Raw genomic sequence first — 13,623 nt, forward strand, 5'->3', positions numbered from 1 at the left:
TCCCTTCAACTTCAAGGAGATCAAACCAGTCAATCCTAAAGGAAATCAGTCCTGAATATTCATTGGAAGGACTGATGCTGAAGCTGAAGCTCCAATACTTTGGCCACCTGATGCAAAGAGCTGATTCGTTGGAAAAGACCTTGATGCTGGGAAAGATTAAAGACAGGAGGAGAAGGGGCGACAGAGAACAAGACGGTTGGCATCAGTGACTCAGTGGACATGAGTCTGAGCAAGCTCCAGGGGTTGGTGATGGGCAGGGAGGCCTGGCGTGCTACAGTCCACGGGGTTGCAAAGAAAACTGCTCATGTGGAAACAACACAGTGTCTGACACAAAACAGATGCAAACTGTTACATTTTCTTTTCCATTCTTCCTTAGAAATGTTATTAAGGATTATTATCTTTATAAACATTAAAAGAATTTGGATTTTTTTTTTTCAATTTAGTGCCATTTGAAGGCTCAGAAAAGGGGTAAAGAACAACAATTTGACATTATGAACAAGCAGTACAAACAACTTGAGAGCCGTTTGGACGAGATACTTTCTAGAATTGCTAAAGAAACTGAAGAGATTAAGGACCTTGAACAACAGCTTACTGAAGGTGAGAATTCTAAGCATGATTTGAGGTGTATCGGTTTCAGTGTTAGTAAAAGACAAATGACAGGCGTTAATCCACATATTAGCTGAATATGCTTCAGCTGTTAGTGCTAGTATTTGATAGGGAAATATTTACAGAGTTCTCAAAAATGTTTAATAAAGGTAAACATTTTTATTTTGGTTTTCTTGGGTTGATGTCCTACTGAGTCAGGTCACTATGGCAGGAAGTCCATACATGATCATGATAAACACTGGCACGTGGTTGTCTTCTTCTAAGGCATAAAATCCTTGTCACTTATCCTTGCTATCAAGCACTCAGTATCTGGTTATAAGGAGAGTGCAGAAAGAATTTTTGAATCTGTTTTTTCAATGCAAATTTAAATTGTGACATTGCCAAAATAGAGGAAGATACTAGACCATAGTGATAAGCACCTTGGCTTGGTGTAAAAAGATCCCAGTCCTTGTTTTGCCGTTATCAGCTGTGTGACCTGGGACAAGTTATTTTTGTCATGATCATTAGTTTTGGAGAGGATTATATGAGAAAGTGTTCATAAAGTGCCTGGACATAGTAGGTGCCCAGTATGTGATTGGTGGTTGTTTTCTTAAGTCTTCAGGTTATAGGTTAATGCTGCTTGACTTGGTTTTGTTTCGTGTGTCCAGTAGTAAGATCTCAGTTTTGTTGCACATTCTTCATTACTTTATTTGGAAATTACTACTTTAAACTTTTTACAGCATGAATTAAGTATTTCATAAGCAATGCCAATGACTACACTATTTTTACTGTGTATGTGCTTGATAGTCCTGTTCCATGGATAATAGGGGGGAAACTGTTATTGTATCTTAAATATGAAAAATAAGATAGTAGGAAATAATTGGAAGCTTAGAATTTCATTCTTAGCTAGTAACAAATAGCTAAGGAGTCTAAATGCAGTAATAATATATCCCTGAAAGCATTTTCTTGTGTACATCATCACCTTCCCTTTCTCTGTCTTGCTTAGGCCAGATAGCAGCAAATGAAGCCCTGAAGAAGGACTTAGAAGGCGTCATCAGTGGCCTGCAAGAATACCTGGGCACTGTGAAGGGCCAGGCCGCTCAGGCCCAGAGCGAGTGCAGAAGGCTGCAGGATGAGAAAGAGGCGCTGCTGCAGAGGTTGGCCGAGGTCGAGCAGGAAAGGGACCAGCTGGAAGCAGTCGCCTTAGATGCAGAAGCTATGAGGAAGGTGTGCTTTGTTTCTTCTTGTCTGCTCTTCGCCTCAGAAGCAGGTGGCGTCCAGATGAAGCTGGTGAGGGGCGCTAGCGGCCCTGCGGTTGTAGGTGACAGAGCGGGCAGTGGCCGTGCAGAGCTTGGGCTTTTTTCCCCTTTGTGATATGCTTGGAGTGATTTTTTTTTTTTACTTTACTAAGAAAAGGAAGATTATTTTAGCAGAATTTCTATCCCTGAAAAGTACTGTGTTCAAATAACTTGAAAGGATAAGAAAGTGTAGCTTTTCAAATTACTATATTAGATGTTCATATTTTATTATTTGTGCAGCAAAATTAAGTACAACATAATTTTTCTTATCCTTGTTGTTATTACTTCGTAATGTTAGTGTTATTTTACAGATAACAAGACAGGCACAGCATTGTAAATTAAACCCTTCCATACTTGATTTGTTGACATTCATTCAGAGATTTCATTTGCTTTGTTTTAGTTGTTTGGCAGACTTTATACTGCAAGAGAATCCAGGTTCCCAAACCTCATGCCCAGTAGGCATGTCTTTGGAAATTTGAATTAACGTGTTTTAATGTTATGAAATTTATCAGGCATATAAGAATATCAAAAATATTTAGCACCATGTACCAACAACTCAGCTTAAAAATAAAACATACAGACATCCTTGAAGCCCTCTGTGTACTGCCTCCTAGAAGTAGTGAAACCCTGAGTATGGTTATTATTTCCCTCTATATCTCTTCTTTTATTTTATGTGTGGCCATCTATAAAAATATGTAGTATTGTTTTGCATAGTTTTAGGATTTATATAAGAAGCACATTGTGTATTCTTTGGCCACTTCCTTTCTTCCTTCATGTTTATGTTTTTGAGAATTGTGCACATTGATGCATTTAGAGCTCTACTTTTTTTTTTTTCGATGTATGTAACATCCCATTGTCTGTGCATACCACAGAATTCATTGCTTATTCATCCTCTTCTTGGGGGATATTGAGATGGTTTCTAGTCTTGCGCTATTACGATACTGAGAGTGACATTCTTACGTATATCCGGAGCATGGGGACTGCGCTCACAGCGGGCTGTGGGTCAGAGTGTGTGTGCCTCCCCGGTTCACTAGACATTATCAAATTACTGTCCATAGCATTCTGTGAGCTTCTGTTCCCACCAGCAGTGTGAAAGCTACCATTACACCACGTCCTTGCCATGACCTTACAGTTATCTAACTTCTGTTTTGTAAGCCTTAATTTTGAAATAATTTCAAGCATACAGGAGAGTTGCAAGAATCACTCAATGTAATTTCCATTCAGAGTCACTGATTAATACTTTACCACATTTGCTTTATCTCATATTTAATTTTACATGATTTTATGTCCATTTTTATATTAATTTTTTTCTTAATCATGTTAGAATTAGTTGTAGGCAGTCATGGTCTTGAGCTTTGAAATACTTCAGCATGTCTTTCCTAAGAACAAGCACATTTTCTAACGTAAGCACAGAATAAGGATCAAGTTCAGGAAATATAATATTTTGCCAGACTTAGTGTTTGCCAATCTGCTGGGTTTGAAATGATCTTTGTATTTTTTACATTTACAGGACAGTTGAAAGAAGAGTTCATTGAGCTTCTGTGTGTTCTCCTAAATCAAACAAATAGTTTACCATATATATATATATATATATATATATATATATATATTTTGCTGGGTCATTTGAAAGTTGCAGGTGTTAAGACATCATCCCTTTAGTCCACATCTCTTTAAAACGGGGCTATTTTCTTCCATCACTATGATACCATTATTACACCTAGAAAGTCAGCAGCAGTTCCTTAATACTGTTTAATATCTGAGCCATTTTTTCTGTTGTTTATAGCTTGTGTGTGTGTAGAATCCAGCTAGTGGTTCTGAATGGCACCCCAGCGTCTAGATTCGTCTGATTGTTTCCTCATGCTTGGTTTAGCTTGTTCCTCTATGCTCTGTGCAAAATACTGTCTTGTTTTAACTGCGCTTCCCCCGAATTACTGCAGAAGTTAAGTACTTTTCATCTGTTTATTTGCCCTTCAGTTTTTCTCTTCAGTGAATTCCCTCTTCATATTCCTTGCCCGTTTTTTTTTGTTGGATTGCCTGTCTTTTTCTTAACGATCTGTAGAAGCTCTTTGTATCTTCTGGATGTGAATCCTCTGTTGGTTATGTGTAGCGTCTGCGTCCAGACAACCGGCCCCGGTGGTTCAGATGCAGGGTGGTCTTCTATCGCCCACTGAGAAACTCTTCTAAGAAGCTCTCATCACAAGGTTCTCCTTTGTAATCCAGAGTAGTTTGGTCTAATTCTTCAAGATCCCAAATAAATAGATGAAAATTATAATGTTTAATCATTAAAAAATGGACTAAAGTGGATCAGAACTGTGGCATACTAATCAGTATGTACTACCCGTGTCGACATTGGTTTACGTTTCTCTATCTTCCTTAATATTAGAGGATGGTCCCATTTCGCTCTTCTGGTAAGTGAACATACTATGGTTTAATAGAAAGTCTGGGCTTTGGAGTCAGAAATCCCAGTTCATATTCTGACTCATCGTTTTTTTAGCTGCACAGCCCGGTGCTGTTTACCTCGATGTTCATTCTCCACTTCCTCATCTGTAAATCGGGGATAATACCTTGCCTTACATAGTTACTCTGAGAGTATAGTGAAATAATGAATGTGAAAACATTTATTCCAATGTCTGAAGGAAAATAGGCCTTAAATTTTATCCTCCTTTTTTTTTCTTCTTATGAATACATAAGACTCGTTTAAAGGATCACACATCTGGTTACTCTGAAAAACACGTTGTAGCTTGCTGATTTTTCTGATGGCAGTCAGGGTTTTGTTCTCCATCCTGGACTCACACAGCCTGCGGCTTCCTCGTATGGCCGGTGAATGCTCTCCGCGCCTGGGCAGCAGTGGCTGGCCAGCATTTGGTTTAAGTGCTCGGGTTACTTATAATGACTTGCAGATGCTTAAGCAGCACAATGAGGGTTCTGTACTTAAACATACACTGAATCCTTGCAGGAGCTTGCAGAGCTAGAAAGCGCCCTCCAAGAGCAGCATGAGGTGAACGCGTCCCTGCAGCAGACCCACGGAGACCTCAGTGCCTACGAGGCTGAGCTAGAGGCACAGCTGAGGATGAGGGATGCCGAAGCCAGCCAGCTCAAAGAAGAGCTGGGAGAACTAACAAGGCTCAGCCAGGTGAGTAAGAGCAGAAGCCATGTAGAAACCAAGTAGCCTGGGCCTTAACATAACAGCTTTCCTTTCATTTACTGTTATATTAAACACTTTTTAAGCCCATGTGGACTGATGGGCTTCCCCAGTGGCTCAGTGGTAAAGTATCCACCCACAATGCAGGAGATGCAGGTTTGATCAAGCCCTGGGTTGAGAAGATCCCCTGGAGATGGAAGTGGCAACCCACTCCAGTATTCTTGCCTGAGAAATTGTATAGACAGAGGACCCTGGCAGGCTACAGTCCATGGGGTCGCAGAAGAGTCAAACACAACTTAGCAACTGAACAACAGTGTGAAGTGATGAGAAGAGCACATGTTTGGAGTCAGACGGTCTGAGCCTAAGTATGACCCCTGTGTGAACAGGGGCAAGTCACTTCATGGCTCCGCGCTTCTGACAAATACTGACCTCTTCTGTCATGTGGGTTATGGTGAGGATAAGTGAGACAATGGACAGGAAGCACTGACAGTTGGTAATCAGTAAATTCTAGTTTTTCTTTCTCAAACCAGCTTCAAGAGACCTCTTTCAAGTTGATATTAAATTTTACTGTGCTGCTTTCTGTTTTGTTTGGGTGAAACATCCGCTAGTTTAAATTATACCTTGAAAATTAGATAAATATTTATTCATCCAATAAACACTTATTGATTGGCCATTAAAGACCAGATGCCCTGGTTGCTGCAGAGAGCAGCACAGCCATGGTTACAGTCCTTGTGAAGCTGACAGTCCAGTAGGTGAAACAGGTGTTAGAGGGAGAAAGGGGTAGAGCCCTGTGCTAGGGGAGCAGTGGTCAGGGAAAACTGCCCGTGGTAATGACGTTGACTAGGGCTTGGCCGTGCAGAGGGTGCAGGGGCGAGATGAGCAGAGGTCAGGGATGTGTTCTAGGCAGAGAGGCAAGGAGAGAGAGCATAATGCATTTGAAATACTGAAAGTATGCCTCCAGTATGCCAGGGATGAGGAGAGGAGTAGGGAATGAGTGAGAAATAAGGGCAGAGAGGCAGACAGTGACCAGTTATAGTGTATTTTTGATCTCATTAAAATACAATTTTGTTTAGCTTTTAGACAAATGGGTTGCATTTTCCACCAGGAAGCCCACTCAGACCTTCCACTGTATCTGCTGAAAATCTGGGTTCAGGACTCTGATTTTCCTTTAACTTGTGCTCAAAGCATTTTATCCTGCGTGTGAAAGCATCTGTTTAGACCATCCGTCTCTCCTGCTAGACTCAGCACAGTGAATGCCCAGACTGTAGGTGCCTGTCCAGTACCCACACCCGAGCAGGGTGATAGCTTCTCACTGGGTGAGAGTTAGGGAAGATAGTTGGAAACGGGCACAGGAAAAGACGCTCAACACTGCTAATTATTAGAGAAATACGAATCAAAACTACAGTGAGGTACCACCTCACACTAATCAGAATGCCCATCATCTACAAACAGTAAATGCTGGCGAGGGTGTGGAGAAAAGGGAACCCTCCTGCACTGCTGGGGGGAGTGTAAGTTGGTACAGCCATTGTGGAGAACAGTATGGAGGTTTCTTAAAAAACTGAAAACAGTTACTATATGATCCAGCAGTCCCACTCCTGGATCTATATCTGGAAAAGAGGAAAACTATTTGAAAAGATACATGCATGCCAGTGTTCATAGCAGCACTATTTATTGATACAGTAACCAAGACTTTGGGAGCAACTTAAATGTCTATAAACAGATGAATGGATAAAGAAGATGCAGTGTATGTGTGTAATATTACTTAGCCATAAAAGGGAATGAAATACCATTTGCAGTAAAGTGGAGAGGCCGAGAGATGATCATACTAAGTGAAGTAAATCAGAGAAAAGCAATTAGCATATATCACTTACATGAAGAATCTAAAAAAAAAATGATACAAATGAACTTATTTACAAAACAGAAATAGACTCATAGACGTAGAAGACAAATTTATGGTTACCAAAGGGGAAAGGGAAGAGGAGAGGTAAATTGGGAATTTGGTATTAATATGTACATGCTGCTGCATTTAAAATAGGCAAACAAGGACCCACCCTGTAGCACAGGGAACTGTATGCAGTATCTTATAGTAACCTATAATGGAAAAGAATCTGAAAAAGAATAGGTGTACACTGAAACATAAATCAATTATATGTCAATTAAAAATAAGGTAGTTAAATAAAAAATGAAGTAGTTTGAATCCCAGGAATTCATGTAAAATTGCTTTCATATGATTAGAAAAGGAAATAAAAATAGGTTGGCTTATTATAGTAATTGTGTTACTTTCCATTCGTTTACTTATTAAATACTAAATGACCATTTACCAGTTGACAGCATTATATTTCTTAAGAGTACCAAGTTTTATAAAACTGTAGTTGACCTGATCAGAGTGTGGAAAAGAGGAGATTGGGAAGAAAAACAATTAAAATAGCAGTAAATATTAATATATTTTGTAACTAATAGTAAATACAATTTCTAGATGGTATCTCCTTTGAAATAAAATTTAAATGTTTAAGCCAGCCCTTACTAACTTAAAAATCTTTTGTACTTCCCTTGTCCTTTTTTAATTTTTCTTAAAAGTCTTGACAAAAATAGGCCTTTTCACAAATTCATGTGGCATTTAAAAGGGCATTCCCTTCCTTGGCATCAAGACTACCAGCACTGGTCTTCCAGCCACATGCTGAGAGCATGGCGTGACAGGCCTCCTCTCTCTCAGCTTTACAGGTCTCTGATTGGCACCTTTTAGTTGTTGAAGTCACTTGTGATGCTTGTTAAATGCAGGTTCCTGGGCCACATCCTAGAGACTCTGGCCCATCAAGTCTGAGATGGAGACCAGGCCTCTGCGTGTTTAACAAGCGTGCCAAGTGATTCTGATGCAGGTGGTTGAGGACCACAGTGTAAGAAATGTTGGTCTAAGGGAAGGGAGAGCAGTAATTGTTGACTCCCTCACAGAGCTCCCTCCTGTATCTGGTATCTGGGCTCCCTCCTGGAGATTCTGATGCTTACCCTTCCTTATGTATTAATAGTTGAAGGAGGCGTGTGAAAAACCTACCTTGGGCCTTTTAATTTGGAGGTACAAACATAAAACTGAATTATAAAACCAAAGCTCCCAAGGGATTGTATGTGTATGTAAGTTTATGCATGCGTGCTAAGTCCCTTCAGTTTATTTATGCCTTATTAGATCATAAATCATTGCTGTTTTACTTTTTTGTATCATTGCTTCCTATGGCAATAGCTAGAACAGTCAACTCTACAAACAGAACTTGAGAAAGAAAAACAAGCCCTCAAGAACGCCCTGGGAAAAGCCCAGCTCTCGGAAGAAAAAGAACAAGAAAACAGTGAGCTCCGCACCCAGCTTAAACAGCTACAGGTAGGGACTTGCTGGCTCCAGATACATTCTGACTTGGGACGCCCAAAGATGTTGCCATCCATTAGTCAGACACTCTACAACCTGCTCTTAAATGCAGTAAGTTATTTGAAAAAAGGAATTTGAGCTAGGATAGCACCATAGCTTCTGTTCCTTGTGAGCCCAATATTTTGAGATGATTGCTGTGTATGTCCTTTGTGTTGTTATGATGGTGCTAAGCGGAGAAGGCAGTGGCAGCCCACTCCAGTACTCTTGCCTGGAAAATTCCATGGACGGGGAGCCTGGTGGGCTGCAGTCCATGGGGTCGCTAAGAGTCGGGCACGACTGAGCAACTTCACTTTCACTTTTCACTTTCATGCATTGGAGAAGGAAATGGCAACCCACTCCAGTGTTTTTGCCTGGAGAATCCCAGGGACGGCGGAGCCTGGTGGGCTGCCATCTATGGGGTCGCACAGAGTCGCACAGGACTGAAGCGACTTAGCAGTAGCAGATGGTGCTAAGAGATGGAGGCTGTGTTGATCATAAACAGAGAATACTGTAAACTGATGGATCACAGCAATACCTTGCATTTCCCCTAATAATACCATTATTACCAGACTGGGCTAAAGTAAGCAGTTGGATGCATTCTTCCTCCACTGAAATATTTTTGTAATTATCCAGGAATATAACTAGAATGGGTTGCAGTAGAACTTCTTAATTGTAAAGGTTTCACAGTCCCCTTCTCAGAAGTGATGTCATTAAAATTGCAGTCATTTTACTTTTATGAGAGTTTTCTTGGGCAAATTAATTTTACAGCTATTTTCACAATAACCTGCCCCATAAACTGCAGGAGAAGCAGGTGGACAGGATTTTCCAGGTAATTAAACGTTCTCAAAGAGGACAGATGTCTGAAAAAATGAGTACCTGGACCAACACACAGGTTTCCAGGTCTGTGAGGTCGGGGGCCTCACAGCTGAGGCGCCAGCTGTTCCACGTCACCAGAAACCAAGGGGCAGAGTTGTGTTTATTTGTGAGGAGGGCTCCAAAAATTCATGTAGGGGGTTTGTGACAAGTAAGACTATATGAGCTCACCTGAATTCTCTCTCTTTTCTCCCAATGCATAGAATATTTTTTTCTCGAAGTTTAAGGAAATCTAGTTACCTAGAATCTCGTTTTTACTGCTATCATTTCAGCTTCTGAAGTGAATATCATAAAAGATATACATGCTTTCTATTCTTGTGTGAGTTCTGTGTTTGTTAGGTATTCATTGTATTATTTTTTATTTTTACTATGGAAATTTGCAAATCATTACAAAATCAGAGAAAAAATAGCCTCATGCCCTTTTGTTTACTCAGCTCAAACAGTCGTCAACATTCTGCCATTCTTGTTTCAGTTAGTCCACTTTTTTTTTTTATTGCTGGGATACTTTAAAGAAAATATCATACCTCTTTATTTCAACCCTAAGTACTTCAGTATATATCTCTTAAAGAAAAGGACTTCAGGAGCCTTCTATGCAAAGGAGAAACTGAGAGCAGCTTTCCAGAATGCTGGTCCATGCTATGAGATTCTCTTAGTTGGAACTGGGTCGTTTGGTTGCTTGGCCTTCTAAACTCCTGATACCGAGTTCAAGTTAAACTCACAGCATTTATCTTTGTCAGAAATGGTTTCATTGCCGTGAGCCAAAACCTACTGGTGCTAGCTCGAGGGAGGAGGCGGGCAGCCCGCTGGTGACCAGAGCTGCTCTGCCAGCCTCCCGTCGAGGCGGCTCTCGTTTCTCCCGCTCTGTCTCCCTGGACCCAGCATCGACTCCAGCCCTGCGCCAGCGTGGCTTTACAGGACTAGCTCTCCTGCAGACTTGCTGGACTGGATTTTGGTTCTAATGCTGGAGGGAGTGAGAACTCATCTAGTCAGCGGGTTGGCTTCCCCCGGGTCAGGTCACCTGGGACCAGGATTAGACAGCAGTGCAGGTACGGGTGCCTCGGGGCAAAGGGCAGGGACAGGTAACAGATAAGAGGCTCCAGGTGGACACACCTGTGCACTGTAGCGCTGAATTCACCATTTGAGCTAACAGTGTTGAAACAAAAACCCAATATTATACCAGGTTTGAAGAAAATTAATCACTGAAGTAGCATATAGGTATTTGGGGGAACTTAGGATGTAGAACTATTTTTCTGTCTAATTTAGGGCAATTTTATCAGTTTTGTTTTTTTTTTTCACTTGAAAGAGACATTATGTGGATTTAATTCTGGGGTCTAGATATGTTCACTAGTTTGTTCATGAAAGTATGCTCGCAGATAACGATACTCCCACAGAGCATTGTAAGCTGCTAGAGAAGCTTTGGTGTTACGGGGAGCTGGTTCTGGTTCTGTTTCTGTTTATTCTAACTCTGAATTGTGTGCGTTCTCCAGTGTATACCAAAGTAGAGTACCAAAGTGAGCCCAAATGTATACATCACTCATCTTCAACAGTTTCCACACATGGCCTATCTTACTTCATCAGTAACACACATCCAGTCTTATTTAATCTGTAACATCCTCCACCTTGAGAGCTTGTTTGGAGGTTCTAGAATGATGCTGTGAAAGTGCTGCACTCAATATGCCAGCAAATTTGGAAAACTCAGCAGTGGCCACAGGTCTGGAAAAGGTCAGTTTTCATTCCAATCCCAAAGAAAGGCAATGCCAAAGAATGCTCAAACTACCGCACAACTGCACTCATCTCACACGCTAGTAAAGTAATGCTCAAAATTCTCCAAGCCAGGCTTTAGCAAAATGTGAACTGTGAACTTCCAGTTGTTCAAGCTGGTTTTAGAAAAGGCAGAAGAACCAGAGACCAAATTGCCAACATCTGCTGGATCATCAAAAAAGCAAGAGTGTTCCAGAAAAACATCTATTTCTGCTTTATTGACTATGCCAAAGCCTTTGACTGTGTGGATCACAATAAACTGTGGAAAATTCTGAAAGAGATGGCAATACCAGACCACCTGACCTGCCTCTTGAGAAACCTATATGCAGGTCAGGAAGCAACAGTTAGAACTGGACATGGAACAACAGACTGGTTCCAAATAGGAAAAGGAGTACATCAAGGCTGTATATTGTCACCCTACTTATTTAACTTCTGTGCAGAGTACATCATGAGAAACGCTGGGCTGGAGGAAGCACAAGCTGGAATCAAGATTGCCGGGAGAAATATAAATAACCTCAGATATGCAGATGATACCACCCTTATGGCAGAAAGTGAAGAGGAACTGAAGAGCCTCTTGATGAAAGTGAAAGCGGAGAGTGAAAAAGTTGGCTTAAAGCTCAACATTCAGAAAACTAAGATCATGGCATTTGGTCCCATCACTTCATGGGAAATAGATGGGGAAACAGTGTCAGACTTTATTTTTGGGGGCTCCAAAATCACTGCAGATGGTGATTGCAGCCATGAAATTAAAAGATGCTTACTTCTTGGAAGGAAAGTTATGACCAACCTAGATAGCATATTCAAAAGCAGAGACATTACTTTGCCAACAAAGGTCCGTCTAGTCAAGGCTATGGTTTTTCCAGTGGTCATGTATGGATGTGAGAGTTGGACTGTGAAGAAAGCTGAGCACCGAAGAATTGATGTTTTTGAACTATGGCGCTGGAGAAAACTGTTACGTGTCCCTTGGACTGCAGGGAGATCCAACCAGTCCATCCTAAAGGAGACCAGTCCTGGGTGTTCATTGGAAGGACTGATGCTGAAGCTGAAACTCCAGTACTTTGGCCACCTCATGTGAAGAGTTGACTCATTGGAAAAGACTCTGATGCTGGGAGGGACTGGGGGCAGGAGGAGAAGGGGATGACAGAGGATGAGATGGCTGGATGGCATCACCGACTTGATGGACATGAGTCTGAGTGAACTCCAGGAGTTGGTGATGTACAGGGAGGCCTGGCGTGCTGTGATTCATGGGGTCACAAAGAGTCGGACACGACTGAGCGACTGAACTGAACATCCTCCACACCCCACCCCCACATCTGTTCACACTGAATTATTCTGAAGTAAATCCAAAACATCTGATTTTGTCTGTAAATAACATACTACTGTATCTGTCTCTGAAAAATAAGGGCTTTAGAAAGAAGCATAAAGGAGTTCCCTGAAGGCCTTGTGGTTAGGCTTCTGGGCTTTCACTGCCGTGGCCAGGGTTTAGTTCCTGGTTGGGGAGCTGAGATCCCACAAGCTGCGTGGCATGGACAGGAAAAAAAAAAAAAAAAAAGTAAACATGGATGCCATTGTGATACCTTAAAATTATAGTCACTCCCTAATATCACCAAATACCTTAAGAATATTCAAATTGTCTCATAGGTTTTTTAGAAGTGTTTTTTGGAATCCAAATGATGTGTACACAGTGCATTTAGTTGACTTGATTCTTAAGTCTCTTGTAATCTATGGGTTTGCTCTTTTTTGACCTTTGTTCCATACTGAAGAAGACCGGGTCTTTGTCTTGTAGAGTTTCCCGTAATCTAGATTTTGCTGGCTGCGTCCCTGCGGCGTTGATTGATGTGTTCTTATACAGAGGTTCATTTAGATTCACAGTGTTTAGTTTTTGGCAAGAAGAAGGTAGTGTCCAACGGCACTTCCTTTTGCGTCACCAAGACACACATCATCATGCTTGTTTGTGTCTTTTGTGACTTTGGGTTAATCAGTAGATTCAGATATTGTCAGCCATAGTGGAAAAGGGTTTTAAAAAATTGGTAAAAGAAGTTGACGAGAATTATTATATGGTAAATAATATAGGCTGTGTGTGTGTGTGTGACTGTATTTTTTAATTTTGTTTTGGTAACTTTTAGCCCTCTTCATTTTGCCTCCCTCCATAGGATGACAATAACCTGTTAAAACAGCAACTTAAAGATTTCCAGAATCACCTTAATCAGGTAGCTGATGGTCTGATTCGTCCAGAAGAAGTGGCAGCTCGTGTAGATGAAGTAAGGAGAAAATTGAAATCAGGCGCTGGAGAGATGAGGTAATAGAAGGTTAGGACCGCCAGGTGTAGAGTGGGCTGAGTCGTGAATGTGGGCTTCAGTGATGAAATCCCCTTTCTGCAACTGTGCATGGCTGATTTCTTTTGTAAGGTTTTCTCCTTATCGTATGACCATGTTTGAGACACAGATTACTTAATTCAAGTTGTCCGTCACTGATTTTTTTAATCTTTTATATGTTTTGTTATTATTTAATTTAAAAAACATAAAGGTTTTATGAGTAACGCATTCTTGCAAGCTTACTGCAGATGTTCAGGA

The 13,623-nt window shown here is 41.1% G+C and overlaps 1 protein-coding gene across 14 annotated transcripts in view; it reads left to right on the top strand.

The window, feature by feature from the left end:
- The window catches only part of CNTRL (centriolin), a 136,831-nt gene that overhangs the window by 72,583 nt on the left and 50,625 nt on the right, over positions 1-13,623 (top strand). For all 14 annotated transcript variants that reach the window (XM_025282345.2, XM_025282352.2, XM_025282344.2 and 11 more), the window contains 5 exons: positions 444-597; positions 1,592-1,812; positions 4,840-5,016; positions 8,258-8,392; positions 13,204-13,349. In XM_025282345.2, the coding sequence (XP_025138130.2) occupies positions 444-597; positions 1,592-1,812; positions 4,840-5,016; positions 8,258-8,392; positions 13,204-13,349 (833 nt within the window). The remainder of the gene's footprint in view (positions 1-443; positions 598-1,591; positions 1,813-4,839; positions 5,017-8,257; positions 8,393-13,203; positions 13,350-13,623) is intronic.

This window comes from Bubalus bubalis, chromosome 3 (assembly GCF_019923935.1).
Source record: "Bubalus bubalis isolate 160015118507 breed Murrah chromosome 3, NDDB_SH_1, whole genome shotgun sequence".
In the NCBI taxonomy this organism is placed as follows: domain Eukaryota; kingdom Metazoa; phylum Chordata; class Mammalia; order Artiodactyla; family Bovidae; genus Bubalus; species Bubalus bubalis.